Source organism: Hemiscyllium ocellatum, chromosome 32, assembly GCF_020745735.1.
Source record: "Hemiscyllium ocellatum isolate sHemOce1 chromosome 32, sHemOce1.pat.X.cur, whole genome shotgun sequence".
In the NCBI taxonomy this organism is placed as follows: domain Eukaryota; kingdom Metazoa; phylum Chordata; class Chondrichthyes; order Orectolobiformes; family Hemiscylliidae; genus Hemiscyllium; species Hemiscyllium ocellatum.
Genome location: NC_083432.1, coordinates 6,774,808 through 6,797,720, shown reverse-complemented (window position 1 = coordinate 6,797,720; position 22,913 = coordinate 6,774,808). Strand labels below are relative to the sequence as shown.

At 44.7% G+C, this 22,913-nt stretch overlaps 1 protein-coding gene across 2 annotated transcripts in view; it reads left to right on the top strand.

The window, feature by feature from the left end:
• Nucleotides 1-22,913, top strand: part of LOC132830783 (1-phosphatidylinositol 4,5-bisphosphate phosphodiesterase delta-3-like) — a 91,028-nt gene that overhangs the window by 22,326 nt on the left and 45,789 nt on the right. For both annotated transcript variants that reach the window (XM_060848629.1, XM_060848628.1), the window contains exons 2-4: nt 9,851-10,000; nt 13,005-13,233; nt 15,896-16,025. In XM_060848629.1, coding sequence (XP_060704612.1) covers nt 9,851-10,000; nt 13,005-13,233; nt 15,896-16,025 — 509 coding nt within the window. The remainder of the gene's footprint in view (nt 1-9,850; nt 10,001-13,004; nt 13,234-15,895; nt 16,026-22,913) is intronic.

Here is a 22,913-nt window from a genome sequence, read left to right as displayed (position 1 = left end):
CTGCTTCCTCCCACTCCCCCTCACTGTCACCCATCTCTCTATAACTTTCGGAGTAACTACTTCCCTAAAGCTCTGATCTATGACCACCTCTGCCTCCCGAATGATCCGCAGTTCATCCAACTCCAGCTCCAGTTCCCTAACACGGTCTTGGAGGAGCTGAAGATGGGTGCACTTCTTGCAAGTGTAATCAGCAGGGACGCTAATGGCTTCCCTCACCTCATACATGTTGCAAGAGGAACATTGCACTGCCTTCGCTGCCATCCCTCTAAAAGGTAAACTTTAAAAATTAGACCTAAAAAAACAAACAAGCAAAATGCAGCACTTACCTGCTTACCACAACAGGTCTTATTATTAGGTTAGAGGAGGAGGGCGGGTGGGAGGCTCTACCCCTGTAGTGCCTCGGGTTCCTCGCCTGTGCGCTTTTATAAGAAAAAAAAACCTTCCCAGGTAAGCTAGCGCGACACCAGCTTCCGGGTCCGCTAGGCGCTGTTTATCTTGGAATCTGAAATGGACGGAGTCGATGTTGCTGCTTTGATGTCCTTGCCACCTGAACAAGAGAATGAATTTCTTCTGAGACCCTCCAGGCGCAAGAAGGCAGTTACTGTGTGTTATACGTCCCCCATGTCTGAGGCAAAGTCGGAGGAACCTGCTAAAACACCCTAGGAAGAGCTACAAAAAAATACAGCCAGCATTCATCCTCTGACTCCAAGGGGGAGGGATGTAGTGATTGTAACGAGGTCAGCCACAGGGGTATCCTCTGAGAATCAGAGTTCCTTGATTGGTCCAAATAACAGCCCCAATGAAGGAGCCCGGGCTGACAGATCAGAACAGGAATGTCAGCCATCCTGACACGGAGAGCTGGCTCTGAGGGAGCTGCATCAGTGTCAAGGACTCTCCAAGTGGGTCATTTGGTGATTGGGTACTGGCCTCTGTGGAGTTACTTCAGTAGTGTTACTTTGAATAACATCTGAAACATCAATAGACTGTATTTTGAGCATTTGAGGTTTATTTGCTTGTGACAAATCCTAATTTCTCTTCCTTCTCAAAATTGTCAGTAACAATTCTGTTAATCACACTTGGTCTGTTCAGACCCAGGCCCACGTTGTAACTTCCACTGATCATGAGGCTCCCTTTCACAAAGTGGGTGGGTAATTGTAACCCAGAATTTTGATTTGATTTGACTGTCTTATGTGACCAATGTAAGTTGTAACTGTCTGTGAGCAGAGTTCATACTCTTATAGGAGGGCTTTATTTCTGTTAGCTGCACTCCGTAACACTTTCACTTCATTGATTGTTAGTTCCCCATTTTTATATGCAAAGTTACCTTGAACTAATATATCCATCATCTGTTCCCTCATTCTATGAGGCAATCCTTCAGATAATATTATTCTCTGTCCTTTTAAATCTGATGTGATGTGCTCTTCTTCCAGTTTAAAGAATAATCCTTGACCCTCCCATCCTTTAAAACTGCAGTCCATCTCCAGTCAACACTTTGCACTTTTTCATGGTCCACCATCTACGTTCATTTCTCCTGGAACTCTGTTTGAATCCCTCCAATTGGGTATTGTCCCCTCTCATACTATTGAAGCAGCTCTTGTCAAAGTCACAGAGGTAGGCTTTCACTCTCTTGACTCTTCTTTGAGATAGTTGATTGCAGCCACCGTACGCCAATCCCTGTCTGCTTTAAGCGACTTTAATGGGGGAAGGGAAGGGGTTGCGCTCTCATCGTTCCATTCTTGTCTGACAACTCTGAATCAGAGACTCCTTTGCAATAGCTTGTCTTCCTGCTCTCCTGCTGATACCACAAGGGTCTCCCGAGGAGCAATCCTTGCCCTCATTCTGATTCCCATCTACATGCTGCCTTTTGGAAATAACACCTCCACCCCCTCCCCCAGCTGAAGGCACAGTGTTATTTTTACAAGAACATCAGCAATGCCAGCTCCACCTCACCCCCACCCTCTCGACATTTCCACTGTTGCTCAGTTCTGAGGCTGCTTATTCAATGCCCATTACTGGATGAGCCAATATTTCCTTTAATGAAGTCTCTGGAAGATTGAAGTGACTGTTTACAGTCCCCACTCAAAACTCCACTCTCTAACTATCCCTTTCCCCAACAACACTGAGATTTAACCAGACTGTTCATGGTCTTGGCATCAGAATTAATACTGAGGTGGACGTCGATGTATGTTCATGCTTAAGGGTGCCTATTTTCACTTTCATAGCATTACCCAAACCTGCCCTTGTCTCAGCCTATCTCAAACCCTCATTCATGCCTTGTTATGTCTAAGTTTAACTACCCAACAAATTCTTGGCTGGTGCCCCACAATCTATTCTTGGTCACTTTGAGATCATCCAAACCTCTGCTATCTGTGTCTTACCCCGCACCAAGTCTCCTTTCACTATTACCCTCGTGCTTGCTATCCTACATTGGTTTCTGGTCTAGCAATAGAGCCAGACAGCACAGAAACAGACCCTTCAGTCCAACCAGTCCATGCCAACCATAATTCCAAAATATACTAGTCCCATTTGCTTGAGCTGGCTCATATTCCTCCAAACCTTTCTGTTCATGCACCGATCCAAATGTCTTTTAAACGTTGTAATTGTACCCACACCACTTCCTCAGGAAGTCATTCCGCACTTTGTTTTCAAATCCCTCACCCTCCTCACCTCTGTGATCTTCACCAGCTCTATAACCCTGCAAGGCCTCCAATGCTAGACTCTTGAACCACCCTGATATTTAATCACTCCTCCATTGGTGGCGATGCCCCCAGTTATCTGGGCTTCAAGCTCAACAGTCCTCTTCCTAACCCTCTCCATCCCTGGCAGCACATATTCAGTGTCCTGTACAGTGAGGATTCATGTCAGGAAATGAGTCTGGTTTTAGTGCCTTTCTAGGTTCTGGGCAGGAATCGGGAGCCAACTCTTTGGAAAATGACCCTTATCCCCAGGAATCACCCATGGAGTTATGGACACTCTTTGCTCAGGCCCTGGGGGAGGTTCCCCACTTACTATATTTCTGCACAGTGTCCCGAAATCTGAGGTGAATAGGGATGAAGTGGTGCCTCTTGTTTCTTTACCCAGCCCCTCAGGTAGTCACAACAAAGTTAATTTGAAAACTAATTGCTTTCCTTTTCACCCAGACCCAGCTTTAGACTTCTTGAGTTAACAAAAGTGAGTTTATGAATTACTAAACACCAAGGATTAGCACTCAACACGAGGAGAGTCGAAAAGGATAAAAATAAGTTTAATATTAAAATTTTTAAAGATTTATTAAAACCAGATTTAGGGCTAAATGTATGATGAGTGGTTAGTTGAATGTTGCAACCATTCCAGTGGAGGTTACAAGTAGCAAGTTTGCAGTTTGGTTGAGGTTCTGTTGTTCTGATTCCTTTCGGCAATGAATCTCAACATTCTGGATGACGGTCAGTTGTTTCCTTTATTTCTTGGTCAGGCTTGTTAGCTACAAGCACTGAGAGAGAAATGTTTAGACTGTGCTGCAGTGGTCCTGAGGAAATAGTTCTCTAACACTTACCTTCACAGAACGCGAATGCATGAATCCCAGCTGGGGTACCTTTACCCACTCAGTCCCACTAGCATATTCTAGTAGAGTTGATGTTGGCTATTAGCTGTTGTCCTTTTGTGTTTGCCTGTTTTGTGACAGGACTGTGCCTTTGAGAGGTGTTCTATGCTGTTTCTCTGTGGTGAGAGGTGTACTCAGTGATGCTGAAATGTCTCTTTTAGACCGGCTGTTGGTAAGCAACTTTTCAATTCTCATGGGATGATTTTTAAAAAATGAAAAGTCATGAGGGTGGGGTCAGGGCTCAGAGTCAGGAAGGTTTGTCGTTTTGCTTTCGTTTCGTTGAGAAGATTTCTGCTGGCTGGCTGATGGGCTAAAAGCTTGAGTTCTATGTTGCTAACATGAAGCCATCTAGTCAGAGTCATAGAGATGTACAGCATGGGAACAGACCCTTCAGTTCGACTCATCCATGCTGACCAGATATCCCAACCTAATCTAGTACCACTTGCCAGTATTTTGCCCATATCCTTCTAAACCCTTCCTATTTATATACCCATCCAGATGCTTGTTAAATATTGTAATTGTACCAGCCTCCAACAGTTCCTTTGGCAGCTCATTCCATACACCTTGTGCATGAAAAGATCCCTTTTATATCTTTTCCCCCTCACCCTAAGCCTATGCCCTTTAGATATGGACTCCCCCACCCCAGGGAAAAGACCTTGTCTGTTTATCTTATCCATGTCCCTCATGATGTTATAAACCTCTATTAGGTCACCCCTCGGCTCCCGACACTCCAGGGAAAATAGCCCCAACCTGTTCAGCCTCTCCTTATAGCTCAAATCCTCCAACCCTGGCAACATCCTTGTAAACTTTTTCTGAACATTTTCAACATCTTAGACAGTGAGGCTCCCCCTTTATAATCAAAAGGGACAGATTGTTTCTTTCAGGATTGGAAAGAGACAATATATAAGGTGGCTCCCGGCGCCAGGAACCTGGGTTCAATTCCAGCCTTGGGTGACTGTACAAACCCAAACACAGACATTCTCCCTGTGTCTGCGTGGGTTTCCTCCGGGAACTCCAGTTTTCTCCCACAGTCCGAAGATGTGCAGGTTAGCTGGATTGGCCATGCTAAATTGTCCGTAGTGTCCAATGATGTGCAGACCAGGTGGATTGGCCATGGGAAATGTGGGGTTCCAGGAATGCAGTTGATCTGGGTGGGATGCTCTTCAGAAGGTCGGCATGAACTGGATGGGTGGAATGGCCTGCTTCCACGGTGCAGGAATTCTATGGATTATGACTGCTTTGTTGAGTTGCATTTTTACCAACAGTTGTGTTTATGGGATGCTACTTATATTGGAACAGTTGATGATTACCTTGTTAGATATTTCCATAAAGTTATGCTGCTTTTTTTTTGCTTTTTACCTGTGTAGTAAAAATGAAACGTGTTTTATTTCCAGCCTAGTAGTGGACCAGTTGAATCATTCTGGAACACAGTGCCTTACACTTGCCTTAAAGTAAATATAAAAGTAAAGGGCTAGGCTTACTCTTTCCAATACTTTGGTGGAGGGGAGAGGTGGTCTGGTCGATAACACTTTGTAGAGTACATAACTTGTTGACAGTTTGGGTCATAATCCACAGCAGGATGGTGTGCTGTTAAGCAGAGGGTACCAGCCATTCATTATCTTGAGTGAGGAGATCACAACTCAGTCTGTATGGACTTGCCTCTTACCCTTTTTGCAGGGAGGGGTATGATGTTCCCCTTGCATCTTTTAGGTTTGGCGTTCTGTGAATCTTTGTCTTCAGATAATCACTTAGTTTACATCCATGGCTGATACAGCCAAAGCTACTTCTCTCTCTTTTTTTTAAGCGAAACACTTTTTTTTTTCTTTTTTGGAGGGAAAAGTTTAAAAATGACCACAGTATTTCAGAGTTCTGACCCATGGTTATGACTGGTGTTGACCTGGAAGTCTCCAGGATAAAGGAATCATCATAACAGTTGCGTCAGAGCCAAAGGCAGAATGGCAAACAGTGTCCTGCGATCATTGTTCGATCCTGAAGAAGGGTTGCTCGATCCGAAATGTTAACTCTGCCTTCTTTGCTGCCAGACCTGCTGAGTTTCCCAGACATTTTCTGTTTTTGTTTGAGCGGAGGTCTTTCAGGGATCTTCCCACCCTGGTCTCTGTGCCAAAAGTCATGGACTCCCTGGACTTGAAGGACTCCATCAGTGGTGTCCAATACCAATACCCTCTGTGCCTGCACAGGATTACTGAACCCAGAATGGTTGGATCCTTTGTCCCACTGGAATAGGGCACTGAGAGATTCAGCCCCATAGCTGATTCATTGGCAGATCCTGGGCTAACCCGAATATGTATAGGTTCTAGGTAACAGTGATGACTGCAGTTAGGGTACTGCCCTGGGGGCTGAGAGACATCAGCACATTTTGGACTGCAGCAGAGATCTCCACGACCACCTTCCCACTAGAGACCGTCTCCTCTGACATTGGCACTCTGTCATGTGCAGGTGGCTGACCCTGCAGGGGGTGAAGGGTCACCCTGTTCATTGGCGAGTGTCTTCCGTCTTCCCCTTGAATCCCTGTTCCTTTCTCCTTTGCCCTTTTCCTGATCAGGAAGTGATACTCCTTTTTGAGGGTCCCCACCTTGTAGTGCTGAGAAATTCCAACATGCTGGGGACCAGCGATGGAGGCTCTGCATCACTGGTTGAGCAGTGACTTCAAGTCTTTTCTGTTTCTCAAAACTGAGGAATGTGTCCATCAGCACCTGTCACTCCTGAGAACTGTATCCCCCACACCCCACATCCCAGCTGTTGAAGTGGTAGTTATTATTACCTTGTAGAGTTCATTAAATCTGTTCATCAGAGATTGATGGAATGCCAGCAGTACCCCTGCCTCCCTACTCTCCTTCCCTTTGGCTACTTCCCAGAGCTGTGAGGATCCAGTGACGCCATCTCAATGCAATTTTCACTATGCCTCCCAAACCCCAACTCAGTCACAGGCTATAAGGATTGAATTCCAAGCTTCTGAGAAAAAAGGTGGGTGGATAGGGCAATGATTAGAGTCAGAGGTTTACAGCATGGAAACAGGCTATTCAGCCCAACTTGACCATGCCACCCAGCTTCTACAATTAAACTAGTCCCACTTACCTGCATTTGGTCTATATCCCTCCATACCTATCCCATCCATGTCCCTATCTAAATGTTTCTCAAGTGACAAAACTACTCCCCTCCACTTTGACCTCTGACAGCCTGCTCCAGATGCTCACCACCTTCTGTGGGTGAAACAATTGCCCCTCTGGGTCGTTTAATATCTCTTCCCCCCCCCCCCCCCCCCCACCTTTAAACCTTAGGTTATGAAGGAAGACAGAGCATGAAAGGGGGGGGGGAACAGACAAGGAAAGAAACAGATAACCAAGGTCAGTGAGGGACAAAGGGGAGAAATGGAGTGAGAAAGCAGACAGACTGAGAGAAAATGCAGCAATGGAGAGAGAATTTTGAGAAAAGACAGGCCAGACTTTGGTCTGTGTAGGATGTGAACTGAAGGCTGATGAACTGGAGGGATTACGGTTCTTGTGAACAGAGTCAGAGTGTTGGGATGTACAATATTCAATCTAACATTTGTTTTCCTAACAACACAAAGCCATGAACTGTTTGAGTACTATACTCTGCCCAGCTTTAGTCCCTTCCCCCAGTGAATTGAATTGCATTTATTGTCACGTGTACCGGGGCACAGTGAAAAGCTTTGTCTTGCGAGCAACACTGGCAGATCAGAGTTAAATAACATAGATAAGTAAATAATAGGTAAACAGCAGCAAAAACAGAAACACGTGCAAATGCTAAGCGTTTGAGTCCATTCAGTATCCGAACAACAGTAGTGTAGAAACTGTTTCAAAACCCAACTGGTGGATGTGTTCAGGATTCTGTGCCTTCTCCCTGACATAGAGGTGGTAGAAAAACGTTGCCAGGGTGAGATGGATCTTTAAGAATGATAGCGGCCTTTCCTTGACAACGGGCCTGGTAGATGGATTCTATTGTTGGGAGGTTGGCCTTTGTGATTGTCTGGGCCGAGTTCACCACTCTCTCTCTGTAACTGTCTCCGATCTTGAATGGTACAATTGCCGTACCATGTAGTGAAACATCCCGACAGAATGCTCTCGATGGTGCACCTATAAAAGGCTATTCAGTCATGCCAAACTTTCTCAGCTGCCTGAGGAAGAAGAGATGTTGTTGGGCCTTTGTAACCAGTGCGTCTACATGAAGAGTCCAAGAAAGCTTGTTGTTGATGACCACTCCCAGGAGCTTGACACTCTCCACTTGTTCCACCTTTGTGCTGTTAATGTGTAGGGGGGCATGAGGAACATCCCGCCAAACGTCAATAATGAGTTCCTTGGTTTTGCCAGCATTGAGAGCTAGGTTGTTCTCAGTGCACCATTTTTCCAGATCTTCCACCTCCCGTCTGTAGCCAGTTTCGGGAGCCTTTGGGAAGTTTCTGGATTGACGTTTAATTCATTGAACTCTGTACTGTTGTAACTTTGTGATTAAACCCTCTCATGTTCCACCCTATCCCCTAATCCTCAGTTGCCTCTTTTCCTGTAAGCCCCACCCCAGCCCCTCCTGCATGGGGTCAGACGGTATGAACAAGTGCCCTGATAAGATCAAAAACAAATATTGTCTTTCATAACATGCTGTTTCCCAGCGATGCTAATGATGTGCCAATTCCCCATGACACTGGCTGCAGGCACAAAGGAAACTTTGTCCCTGTCTCAGTACTTGCACTGTTTGGTCAATGGGCCATTGTGTCCATATTCCGGGCTCGGGAACTGGCTGCAATTACTTGTAATGCTAAATGTTCATTTGATCAAATCTCACAGACAGATTTTATATTCTGAATGCAGATGTAGTTTTAGAGTCTTGGGGGTGTTTAGGCATTCTGAGGAAACCGTATGAATATATGGTTTGTCATGGTAACATGTAGGCATCATTCTCTCAGTTAGGTGCTTTAGCATTTGAGTTTTTCATGTAATTTCTAAGTGTTGTCAGAAAATGGCATGGCATGTGTTTCCAACTTTCCATGCTGCCCACTGTGCCAACAAAGCAGTCTGTAAGGAGCACAGAATCAGAGAAGACCCTCGGTATGTTTACCCTGTCACTGAGTTAGGTAATGGACTGAGTTATTTGCATGGTGAAGTTAACTGTCTCCTTGTCCACTGTAATGGTCGCCCTGTCCACGGTGATCAGTGTCTGTAATGGTCGCCCTGTCCACGGTGATCAGTGTCTGTAATGGTCGCCCTGTCCACGGTGATCGGTGTCTGTAATGGTCGCCCTGTCCACGGTGATCGGTGTCTGTAATGGTCGCCCTGTCCACGGTGATCGGTGTCTGTAATGGTCGCCCTGTCCACGGTGATCGGTGTCTGTAATGGTCGCCCTGTCCACGGTGATCGGTGTCTGTAATGGTCGCCCTGTCCACGGTGATCGGTGTCTGTAATGGTCGCCCTGTCCACGGTGATCAGTGTCTGTAATGGTCGCCCTGTCCACGGTGATCGGTGTCTGTAATGATCGCCCTGCCCACGGTGATCGGTGTCTGTAATGGTCGCCCTGTCCACAGTGATCGGTGTCTGTAATGGTCGCCCTGTCCATGTTGTGAGCAGATCCCAGGTGAGGCTTCCCAAGTTATTATGATTGATCATGGAACAACCGATTTCAGGATTCCTGGCTTTTGCAAGTTGAAATCCTTCTACCTGTTCTGGTGATGGCTACCTGGCAGTGTCCTTTTTATCTGTGTCCTGTATCACTCCATGGCTTGTTGGCTAATCAGCTTTTAACACTCAGAGCAAGAGCTCTTCTCCCTGCTACACAGGGCTGACTTCAACGCCGGGCTTCCTCCTTTAGCTTTGACCATCAGAACACACGCGTGCTCAAACCCAGGTAAATACCTGAACTCATGAACACATCTTGTCTGACGAGCACACCAGACCAGAGTTGACATTAGTTTTGGTATCTGCAGGGTGTAGCTGTTTACTTCCAGCTGGTAATAGTCAGCCCTTGTTATTTCTTTCAGCTACTCCTCTCTCTGTTTAAAGTTCCCCTCACACTCCAGGTGCAATATTCCAATGGTCCCACTGCAGACTTTTCCAGTCTCTCAATTTCCATCCATGGTATTTCTTTTCGTCTGCGGTAGTCCTTTTTTTAAGAAAGAAAAACATATTTTGGAATTAAAAGTTAAATTGTCCATCACTTTTCCAGGTTCAGTTGTTTATTATCCGTGGCCACTGTCTTTTATTTATTTGGGGATCTTGACCTTTGCCCTCTGGTCTCTTTCAGGGTTGCAGGATGACGAAGATGTGAAATTCATGTTAAAAGGCAGCAAGTTAAAAAAAGTCAAGTCCGGTACGTGGAAGAAGAATCGAAAATTGAAACTGCAGGAGGATGGCCTGTCCATTTGGTGTGAGTCCAGGAATAAAGCACCCACCTGTGAGTATCCCCATGCAGTCACAGTGATGGTAGATCACTGAGCGACTGAGAATTATCCAGGACTAGCAGATCACAACTGTTTCCGAATTCCTGGAGATAGCACCAGCTTATTGACACAAATGGTTTTCTAGCATTTTTGGAGTTCATTCACCCATTAATGCAGCTCCAGTTTCTGAGGATCACTCCTGGATTTACCCTCCATGCTTTCACCACTATTCTGCCTTTTAAGCCTTTGTTCTGTCCAGTAACTGATGACTAAGAGACCTGGTCACCATCAGGCCCTCCGTTCCCAGTGCCATGTGAGGAATATCTCATTTGTTCCATCAAAGCTAGAGGAAATCAGAGTTCCCCAGGATTCTGAAGGAGCTGTTTCCTGATAGAACAGTCTCCCTTTCCAAGAGCAGCACAACACCAGTACAGATGAGCTGTTTGTCCATGAGTTTATCTGGGACATTGTTAACACAACGAGTAACTTAAATGATGGGACTGACTCAGGAATACTCAACTTGGAATTTTTCAACCTTTTTTTTGTTATTGTCCACCTTGTGCAATGGTTGTACATTTTTTTTTGGAAGATGATACATTCTGACCATGTATCATGGGCTTTTCATGTGTCAATTTCCTTTGTCGTTGTCTATCCAGAAAATCCATGAGAAATTCCAAACCATTTTTGCAATTCAACTGACTGTTATTCATCTCATTTACATCTGACTTGACATCACATAGGAAGTGACAATGTCAGAACGGGACCTAGCCTTTGATATGGATCAGGCCATTTCAAGATGGTAGCCCAGACCCTAATGTTTCTCGTTGTTTTAAGCAGGTGTAAAGTGGATATTCCAGGAGGGATGCAGCTGGCCCAACCACACCGTTTTAAACAAAACAGAATTTATTTACAGACCACTGAATGAAACATGAATAAAAGAGAACTGAATTTAAAATAACTTAACCAGTATGAAAACCCAGTCAACTCTATCACAACCTTATGATGCTGTTCCAAATACTTACAACATCCCCTTTTCAAAAAAAAAGGTAAATCAAAAAAGGGTAAATTCAAACCCAGGTTCTTCCTGGAGAGATGTCAGAGAGAGAGAGAGAGAGAGAGAGAGAGGGAGGATCAGCACAGAACTGTTTCTCAGACTTGACCAGCAGCTGCAAAATAAACCGCTTGCTAAAACCAAATCAAACCCTGAACTGGGAGAGCTGACCACGCTCCTTTCATTGTGCTAGTGTTTTAAAAAAACACTTAATAGCTTCTTCAAGTAGATATTTCCAGTCATTTCGGAACATCTGCCTTTACGACTCCTCTGAAGAAAATCTCAAGGACAACATAAGCTTGTCAAAGGAGGAGTATCATCACACTTTCTCTTTGGGAAGGTAGCATTCCAGGTCCATACACAACAAGTTATAGCTCATGCAGTGCGATTGGCTGAGATGCTGAGAACATTGGAGAATTTAATCGTGCTTTCTGCCATTTTAAATAATGGCCACCAGGACTTTAACTCTACATCCAAAATGAATATTTTAGTTTGCAACTTTCATCTTTTTAGATGAGCATCAGCTGTTACCAGATCAAATCTGGGTCATTGTGGGATAGGACACAGGAATGAAGCTTGAGAGAGGTGTACAAGGTAACGAGAGGCATAGAGTACATAGCAAGAGACTTTTCCCTTGGATGGAAATGGCTATCATGAGGGGGCATAATTTTAAGGCGATTGGAGGAAGGTTTAGGGGAGTTGTCAGAGGTCGGTTCTTTACACAGAGAATGGTAGATGGGTAGAATGCACTGCCAGCGGTGGTAGTAGAGTCAGGCATTAGGGACATTTAAGCAACTGCTGGACTAGTGCATGAATGGCAGTGAATTGAAGGGTGTCTAGGTTATGTTGATCTTTGATTAAGATCGTGGGCCAAAGGGCCTATACTGTGATGTATTGCTCTGTGTTCTAATCCTCCTATACATTTTAGTTGCAGAAAGCTACTGGCAAACAAACCTTCTCTCAGCCTCCTTTTTTTTTTAAAAGAACCAAGAATATTTTAGACACTATGAAAAGATGGCGCTATAACCATAATCTAATGTTGTAAGTAATTTAAATTTGGCGGTGGGGGTGTGAGGTGAAATTGTGCCCGTTGGTAACAGAGGGCCTTGGGTATAGCAGTGAGCAATGCATCCTCCCCCTCAAAGGATACCCAGGCATGGACATAGCCACCAAAGAGAGAGAGATTGTCAGTTATAACCACCCTCTCCATGGTTGCTGCCTGGACTTTTTTTAATGTCCACCCTGATCAGACTCTCCAGGATGTTCTCTGGTTCTCCCAACCCTCTGCCCTTATATTAGAATGCAGCTGAGAATATCAAACAACCAATTAAATATAATTAATATCTAATATTGATACAACCAAGAGGGGAAGTGGTGCCCGTGGTGGGCAATGTGTTAATTGTTACCTCTTCTTCATAGAATCCCTGCAGTATGGAAACAGGCCATTCAGCCCATCGAATCCACACCGACCCTCTGAAGAGCGTCCCACCCAGACGCAGACCCCTACCCTATCCCTGCAATCCTACATTTCCTGTGACTAATCCACCTAGCCTGCACATCACTGGACACTATGGGCAATTGAGCATGGCCAATCCACCTAACCTGTACATCCATGGACTATGGGAAGAAACCAGAGCATCCAGAAGAAACCCATGAGATGGGTTAATGGGGTAATTTGATAGTAGGTTACTCAGAATAAAGAGGGAGGTCCCAGATTCGGGCCCATCTGCTACGAAGGCATGTAACAAGATCTCTGAAAAAGTTGATTAGAAAATATCTAAACTGAAGAGGGGAAGTGGTTAGGATAGGGCGAGTGGATTTGTGGTGTAGCAAGAAAATGGAGAGGTGGTAGACATTTGGCTGAGCAGGGACCTAGCTGACTGCCTGCTGCAGAATCTTACCTGAGATTGCTGTTTGTCAGAATACCTGGCCAATCCGGTGCTGATCTGTCTTGTCCATTATTTCAGTCTCGGTGATGGATATCCGGGACATCCAAGAGGGCCATCGCTCAGAGGTGATGAAGAAACATGGCAGCAGCTTCTCGGAGAAACGGTGCTTTACCATCATGTTCACCAGCAGCCGTACAAACCTGGACCTGGTGGCTGAGTCGGAGGAAGAAGGAAGGCGATGGGTTCAAGGCCTGAAAAAACTCATCAGTCGAGTGGAAACCATGAGCCAGCGAGAGAAAATTGAACAATATCCTTTCTGATATTCTTCTGAGGAAGGTATAGAGTTCCGTGTTAGTGCGGCACTTGTCCATCGAAGACTTGGTGTCAGTCGAAATTAGATTAGATTACTTACAGTGTGGAAACAGGCCCTTCGGCCCAACAAGTCCACACCGACCCGCCGAAGCGCAACCCACCCATACCCCTACATTAACCCCTTACCTAACACTACGGGCAATTTATCCTGGCCAATTCACCTGACCTGCACATCTTTGGACTGTGGGAGGAAACCAGAGCACCTGGAGGAAACCCACGCAGACACGGGGAGAACAGACTCCACACAGTCAGTTGTCTGAGTCGGGAATTGAACCCGGGTCTCAGGCGCTAACCACCGTGCCGCCCACAAATGTTTCGGCTTGCTGGTGATAGTGCTTAGCAATCATTAAAAACCAAAAATTGCTTCACCCGTGTTTAGCAAATCTGGCCAAGAACAAGCTTCTGAGAAATAGATGACCAGAATTTTGCAGTGTCAGACAGACTCCCGTTGTCTTTAAGAATGGCAGGTAACTCATCCTCATCCCTGGCATTGCCAAGGGATATGGGTGATGGGTAGCAAACCTGCACCTTGCCCTTCCGACTTGATCAATTCCATTGAAAATGTAGTAGGGTTGTTAAGAAAACCATATGGTATTTTGGCTTTTATTAACAGGGGGATAGAGTTGAGGAGCCATGGGGTTTTGCTGCAGCTCTACAAGTCCCTGGTGAGACGTCACTTGGAATATTGTGTCCAGTTCTGGTCACCCTACTACAGGAAAGGTAGAGACTTTGGAGAGGGAGCAAAGAAGGTTTACCAGGATGCTGCCTAGACTGGAGGGCTTCTTTTACGAAGAGAGGTTGACTATGCTCGGACTTTTCTTTCTGGAGAGAAGGAGGAAGAGAGGTGACCTGATTGAGGTGTACAAGGTAATGAAAGGCATGGATAGAGTCAATAGCCAGAGACCTTTCCCCAGAGCAGGATTGACTGGTACGAGAAGTCATAGTTTTAAGATGTTAGGAGGAAGGTAAAGAGGGGACGAGAGAGGAAGGTTCTTTAGAGTTGTGAATGCATGGAATGCATTGCCAGCGGTGGCAATGGAAGTAGAGTCATTAGGGACACTTAAGCGACTGCTGGACATGCATATGCGCAACAGTGAATTGAGGGGTGCGCATAGGTTAGGTTATTTTATTTTAGATTAGGAATAATCCTCGGCATAACATTGTGGGCTGAAGGGCCTGTTCTGTGCTGTACTTTTTTATGTTCTATGCTTATCTCATTCTTGAGGGCATGTAGTTCAGAGGGGTTGTGACTGCTGTTCTAGAGTCAGGAACCTCTCTGAATGGTTTGCTGGAAGAAGTCTTAATGCTTGACTGAGCTCCAAGGCTCTGTAATGCATTCCCGCAGCAGGGAGTCTGTTTATCAAGACTGAAGTGGAGTGTTTGCTTTGATTGTTTGACATTCTTGAGGTTGAACTAGGTTTCTCTGAACCATGTCCTTTGACCTATGTTTATTTCGACAAAATTTAAAAGCACTAGGAAATAAAGCATTTTTATCCAGTAATGGCTTCTGATTGTAAATGCATCAGACAATGTTGTAAAAGCAGCAGAGTCTTTTTCCAGATTTTGAAGTGGCTGTTAGTTTTGAAGTACATTTGCTGGACTTGTCTTCAGAATTATTTTATGGTTAATTGATTCTGTGGTACATCCTAGATGAGTGGGCATAGAGGATGTAAGGTGGGCAAACAAGGTGGCAGTGATTGAATGGGGTTGAGGGCTGATAATAAATGAAGGTTAGAGGGTTTAATAGCCTTTTAGTACAACAAAATATCAAACGTTTTTGAAAAACAAGGTTCCTAGATAACTCGACAGTATAGGTGCAGAGAAGTTGTTTCCCATTTTGGGAGAGTCTGAGAACAGAGGGTATAATCTCAGAATAAAGAGTCACCAGTGAGGACAGGTGAGGAATTTCTTCTGAATCAACCCAATTTCTGAAATTCTTTGCCATGAAAAGCCATCAAGGCTGGGTCATGAAGTGTACACAAGGCTGGGACAGACTGATTTTTAATAAATCAAGAGTGGAGGATTTGTGTGTTCGGGGGGGGTGGGGGGGTGGGGGGGCTGCAGGGGGAGGTGTGGAAGCAAAAGTTACAAAAGTGGAGTTGAGGATGATTAGATCAGCAACAATCTCATTGGTTAGTGAGGCAGACGCACTAGGCGGAATGGCCTACATGTTAAGGCCAAATTGACTAGTTAGCCTCTGCACTTGTTCAGTCACTCCCCTCCTGGCTTCTGAACTGCTTCCAGTGTGTGTGTGAATGTGTGTGTGTATGAGTGCCTATGTCTGTGCATCTCTTTGTGTCTGTCAGTCTCCTTGTGTCTTAATTTGTTAGAAGGAAAGTTGTTTTAATGTCAATAATAAAAGTAGTACAGTGAAGTAAATTAGTGCACAGACCTACAGCTGGAGATTGAGCAGTGAACATGAGCTAAATGCTCTCCTAGACTGCTGTTTCTCTGAGTTAATAAGGCAGTGTTTTGTGAGTGTATTGCTTTCCTTCAGTCCTTGCAGCCCTGTGCATGTGCTGAAAGTGTATATATTACAGATCCGCTTCCTGAATATGTCTCTCCCTGGTTGAGTTTATTGCCTTAATTCTAGCAACCTTGATCCATCAGCATCTGGAAAAGGCTGACAAAAACAATGATAACAAGATCAGCTTCAAGGAAGTGAAAAATCTACTTAAGATGATCAATCTCAAAGTCGATGATGATTATGTCAACTTCCTCTTCCAGGTGAGAGCCAGAACTGTGGAAGGTGGGAATCTGTTAATGTTTGCTTCTCCGTCACTGAAACTCTCTCCTTTCCTGTAGTGAGCACTGACCCTTTGTCTGAGCGAATGATATCAAAGGGAATCCAGCCACAAACACAGCTGGCTATTGGACCGATGACTTGCCAATGCCATGGTTAATGCAGCATTTACTGCAATATCAATTTTTGAGATTTTTAGCTCTGGTTGATGATGAGTATGTCAGTTAGCTCGCTGAGCTGGAGGGTTTGTTTTCAGATATTTTGTCACCATGACGAGGTAACATCAGCGAGTCTCCAGTTACCTAGTCGTGGTGACGAAATGTCTGAAAACAAACCACCTAGCTCAGCGAGCTAACTTACATATTTATTACTGCCATATTTATGTTAAAATCTGCATTTTGTTTTTCTGTACTTATTTTCATTTCTTCTTGTGCCTTTCACAACTTCAGGAGGTCCAGAAACATTCGGTAACTGATGAGGTATTTCTGAGCTTTATCAGTGTTGCAGTGCAAGAAACATGCTGCTGTTTTGCCCAGAGGTCCCACAGATGCCTCTGAGATATACTATGTCAGTCTTTTTCAAACAGTATTGTTTGAGAGGGAGAAGTCAAGGGAGAACTCCTACTCGTATCAAAATGTGATGGAATATTTCACATTCACCTGAGTTATCAAAAAAAAAAGATTTAATGTTTAATTTGAAAACAGCAGCACTCTGACAGTGTAATGCTCCCTCAGTGCTGATGTTGGCTTTTCCCCTTTGGTTTTGTGCTTCAGTACTCCACATGGGGCCTTAAACCTGCAACATTCTAACTCCAAGGCAGAAATACTACCAATGACCATACCCCTCACCCACTGTCTTATTGTAGCTGGGTGGGCACACATCTGGAGATTAGATTAGATTCCCTACAATGTGGAAACAGGCCCAATGTGGAAACTAGTCCACACCAATCCTCCGAAGAGTAACCCACCCAGACCCATTTCCCTCCAACTAATGCACCTAACACTACAGGCAATTTAGCATGGCCAATTCACCTGACTCGCACAGCTTTGGACTGTGGTAGGAAACCGGAGCACCTGGAGGAAATCCACACAGACACGGGGATGATGTGCAAACTCCACACAGACAGTCACTCAAGGGTGGAATCGAACCTGGGACCTTGATGCTGTGAGGCAGCAGTGCTAACCACTGAGCCACCGTGCTGCCCCAATAGTGACCCGGACTGTCGAAATTAGGCAGACTGGGTGTGAGGTTCAGTCCTGATGTGAAAAAACAAATTCCTGAAAACCCCAATAGAAACGTAGAAAATAGGGGCTGAGGTAGGCCATTTGGCCCTTTTTGAACCTGTACCACCATTCAAAATAATCATGGCTGGTAATGCAATCTCAGTAGCCCATTCCTGCCCTCTCCCCATCCCCCTTGATCACTTTTAGCTGCAAGGGCCATGTCCAGCTCCCTCTTGAATATCTCTCATGAACTGGCACCAACAGCGTCCTGTGGGAGAGAATTCCATAAGTTCACAACTCCAAATGAAGAAATTCTTCCTCCTCTCAGTCCTGAATGGCTTATCTGTTTATTATTTGGCTGTGACCCCTTGTTTTGGACTTCCCCATCACTGGGAACATTCTTCTCACATCTAGCTTGTCCAGTCCCATCAGGATTTTATGTTTCTATGGGATTCCCCTCTCATTCTTCTAAATTTTAGTGAATACAGGCCCAATCGATCCAGACTTTCCTCCTAAGTCAGTTACATGTTTCATTGGCTATTATCATTTCAAGAGTTATTAAAGTATAAGTCTTACTTTTTAAAAATTTTTTTTCTTCTTCCAATGTGCTCTCCAAGGTGTTATTGAGGGATTGAAAATATACTCTATTAGATTTGTTTCCCTGTAATTTAGGTCAGAAGGTTGGAATTAAGCAAGAGACCGATGAAAAGATAGTGCCGTGTGTTCATAGCCATACAGCTAGCCATGAACGTATTGCAGGAGAATTCTATAACTCTGAGGGAGCCTATTTGCCTCATCAAGTCTGTGTCAGCAGTTTCAGAATAATTCCACAAGTGCCAACCATCTGCTTTCTCCCCATCACTCTTTCATTTCCAACATGCATCCAAATCGCTGTTGAAAGCTACCATTAAAAATGATTCCATGAGCTTTTCAAGCAGCACACCCCAAATTGTAGTAATGTGCCAACAAATCATCACGCAACACTGCATGAAAACAGTGACTTCCTATCTGATTTTTTGAACCCCTCTGCTCACACTGCCTCCATGTTCTTTATTCTAAGGAGAAAGATCTCCGCTTCTCTGCTGTCCAAGCTTTTTAATATTAATGCTACGTTGCTACTGTGTTTGGGTTATAGTTCACGCACTGATCAACTGAAATTCAGAGCTGCTTTCTTGCTGTTCAGTTTCTGGTCAATCTCATCTCAGTCAGAAACTGATTCACAGGTCATTGAGTCAAGATATTTTCCTGTCAGAGCAGATGCTGGAATCTGAACTGAAAATAAAAATTGCCGGAGACCACAGTGGGTCAAGCAGCATCTGTGGAGACACTTCATCAGATCAGACGGTGTGGAGTTTTGGCATTGCAATGCTCAATTAACCAAAAATTTGAAGTCCTTTTAATTTCTCCATTAGAAAGGAACCCTTTGGAGTTGGCCCTCCATTAAAGCATTGTAATGACTGATGTTTCAGCAGGCTGACCCAGTTGACACCCTTGAGATTTGGAGTTCAACTTTTGAAACAACAAAGTAGACAAATTCACTGTCTCCTAGCCATGTCCAAGGCCAGAAGCCTGGTGTTTGAGGATCCAGAGATCTTTGAAAGAGATGGGCAACGATGTGTCTGGATGTCCCAGATCCTGTCTTTCTGAGAAGCCAGTTTTCCAGTGAGGATTGATCTGGGAATGGGGCCTGACTCCCATTTGTGGGAATCTTGAATTCAGCAGCACTCTGTATTGAGTCAGTTTGTCTGTTTGATCCAACAGTCGAGTACAGATCTTTAACAGAAGTGTAAATGCTCTTGAAGAGCACATGGTTGATTCTGGAGTTGAGGGGGTTAGTTTATGAAGAGATTATATTGATTAGAATTTAGAAGAATAAGGGGAAGGGATCATATAAAATTATGAAGGGAATAGATAAGATAGAAGTAGAGAGGATGTTTCCACTGGTAGGTGAAACTAGGACAAGAGAGCATGGCCTCAAGATTAGGGGGAGCCAATTTAGAAACAACGTCTTCACCCAGAAGGTTGTGAATCTGTGGAATTCCCTGCCCAGTGAAGAAGTTGACACTTCTCCATTGAATGTTTTTAAAGCAAAGATAGATTTTCTTTTTGAACAATAAAGGAATTAAGGGTTACGGTGAGAGGGGGGGTAAATGGAGCTAAGTCTACAAACAGATCAGCCATGATCTTGTCGATTGGCAGAGCAGGTTCAATGGGCCAGAACGGCCTATTATTGCTTCTGATTCTGATGTTTTTATGTTCTAAGGTCTGCAGAGGTGTGTCATATAATAACACTCATTCAAATAGACAGCTCTTTAAAAATTGATATTTTTAAAAAATGCCTTGTGTATGCGGTTGATTCAACAATTCTGGTCTGAAAGTTCCAACAGTTAGCTATTGACATAATCCAAATTGCTATAATTCCAGCAGTAATAATGCTTAGTTACTTTACACACTATATCATTATCACCGTGGGTGTATTGTAAGTTATCAATTTGATAGACAGCTCAGAAGTTATTTAAAGATGTGGAATCATAGTTAGACAGGGTGGTGAAGGAGGTGTTTGGCACGCTTGCCTTCATTGGTCAGATCATTGAATGTGGGAGTTGTGAGGTCAAGTTGCGCTGTACAGGACATTGGTTTGGTCAATTTTGGAATACTGCATTTAAATCTGGCTGCCCTTCAATGAAACGATGTTGTTAAACATGAGAGAGTGCAGAAAAGATTAAGGGTACTGCTGAGACTGGAGGGTTTGAGCTACAGGGAGAGGCTGTATAGGCTGGGGCCTTTTTCCTTGGAGCTTCAGCGGCTGAGGGGGTAACCTTTACAGAGATTTATAAAATTGTTAGGGGCATAGATAGGTTGAATAGCCAAGGTCTTTTTCCTAGTGTAGGGGAGACCAAAATTAGAGAACATAGATTTAAAGTGAGAGAGAAAAGATTTAAAAGGGACCTAAGAGCAACTTTTTCACCCAGTGGGTGATGTGTGCATGGAGTGAGCTGCCAGAGGAAGTGGTACGGTTACAGCATTTAAAAGGCATCTGGATGGGTGCATGAATAGGAAGGATTTAGAGGGATGTGGGACAAGTGCTGGCAAATGGGACTAGGTCAGATTGGGCTGTCTGGTCAGTGCAGTCAAGTTAAACCCAAGGGTCTGATTCAGTGCTGTATGACTGTACTGTCAGCTGTGGTTATGAATATAAGCCTTTTTTAAAAAAAAAAGTGCTGAGGAAATATGCGCTAATCAGTGGGGCTTTTTAATATAATGAGCCTATAATCAATAATTAGAACTTTATCGCATTTTAACCTCTTGAGGTCTGCCTGTTATGTTTGTTGGGTAAGTGGGTATGAAGGTTGTGAAGGCAAATGGTAACCTTTTTAAGAAGTCACAAATAGGGATGAGTTGGCATAGAGGTTAAAGGACGAGTTGGCGTGGGGGCAAGGATCAGAATTTGATCAGGTTGGCATCATATTGACATGAAAATGTGTCGCTGGAAAAGCGCAGCAGGTCAGGCAGCATCCAAGGAACAGGAGATTCGACGTCTCGGGCATAAGCCCTTCTTCAGGATCTCCTGTTTCTTGGATGCTGTCTGACCTGCTGCACTTTTCCAGCAACACATTTTCAGCTCTGATCTCCAACATCAGCAGACTTCACTTTCCCCATCATATATTGACATGGATGGTTTGAGAGGGTGGTGGTTTGGCATGAGTTGACATGTATGGGCATGGGGTTATGAGGGGTGAACACCATAGGGCCTCTTATTTAAGGAAGATGAGAGGTGAAGACCTTGAAAGAGTAAGGCAGCCTTGCTCCGTTTGGCGATCAACAATCCCCAGCCACCTCTGATCTGCAGCCGTGGCTAGAGAAACTAGACTCTATCCTCCCACTGAGCGTCAGTGCTGCTGCTCAGAGCGCTTTTTCCTGCAGGGTGTATGGTGATCCAGGACATTTCCCAACTTTGTGCTAATCATCGCGAGAATGAAAACCCTGATCCGAGTCTGCCAACTTTGTTTATTAGTTACCAATCACAACTTGAGGCTGAAGTCAGGTGCAAAAACATTGAAGGGGCCTGAATAAATGTCGTGAGTTATAGAGCTATTAATGTGCAATGAGCAGCTGAGGTCACGTTTGGTTTGTGCTTCCTCGAGGGGAGGATAAATGTTAGAAGTTTACGGGGTATTCTATATCTGGATCCCTCTAAACAAGCCGAAACATTGAAGTTGAGTTGTTGCTCTACACACACCATCTGAGAGATTACTGATACAAGCAGAGAGCCTCTAAGGGAACAGCTCAGAAGTCTGACGTGCTGGTTGGAGGTGGCATGATGGAAGTATCAAAAAAAATCTGTCTTTTCAGGTGCTAAGCTAATATTATGGGGATGTGGTATATGCCCCACTGAGTCAGCTGGAGAAATTAGAAATCAACAAAAACTGGAACTAAGAACTCCCCTGATGACCGTGTTGGTTGTTGCAGGGATTCCCCCTTTTCAGTGTCATTGAGGGAAAGGCAGTCGGCTCTCCTTCTGTGGTCTGGCTACCAAACCCCATGGTTGATCCTGAACTGCTCTTTAAAACAACCCAGCATGCTACCCAGCTGGATGAAACCACTACAAAGTGAGAACAAAGGAATGAATTTGAATTGCCGTGCATCCACCTCGGCACTAGAAATGACAGCAGCAAACACCGCTTTGTCAACCCTGCAAAATCCTTCTTAGTAACACCTGGCAGGCAGTTGGGAGAGCTGTCTCGCAGACCAGTCAAGCAACAGCCTGACACAGGCATGCTCAAAGAATCAGACATTACAGACAATGTCCCAGACACCACCACCACCACCCCTGGGTATGTCCTGTCCCAAAAGCAGGACAGACCCAGCACCAGGTGGCACAATGATGCAAGGCAGAAGGGAGTCCTCGACATTGATTCCAGTCGTCATGAAGTCTAATGGCATCAGGTTAAACATGGGCAAGGAAACCTCTGCTCATTCCCACGTGCGTCCTCCCTCAGCTCATGAATCAGTACCCCTCCATGTTGAACAACACTTGGAGGAAGCACTGAAGATGGCATGGGCACAGAATGTACTCTGGGTTGGGGGATTTCAGTGTCCACCACCAAGAGTGCCGTAGAAGTTTCCGTATGGTTGAGTCATATAGAGGGTCCTTCGGTCCAACCCGTCCATGCTGACCCCTAAAGGACAAAACTGTTAGACTGGGTCTGCAGCAGGTGTTGAAGGAACCACAAGAGAGAAGAACCTACTTGACCATGTCCTCACAAATGTATCTGTTGCAGATGGTATCCGTTAAATTGGTCACTACAATCTTTGTGGAGACAAAATCTTGTCTTCACATTGAGGATATCACTATCACTGTGTCAAAAAGCAATTCCCCAACAACTGGACCAGATATAAGCTCTGCAGTCTTGTACAATCTGTCACATGGGAACGATTGATGGTGAACATTGAACAACTCACTGGAGGAGTGGCTCCACAAATGTCCTCATTCTCAATGATGGAAGAGCCCAGCATGTCAGGTGAGGTAGAAACATTTGCAACAGTCCTCAATCAGAAGTACTGAGTAGATGATTCATCTCAGCCTCCTCCAATGGTCCCATGCATCACTGATATCAGTCTTCAAGCCAATTCAATTCACTCTACATG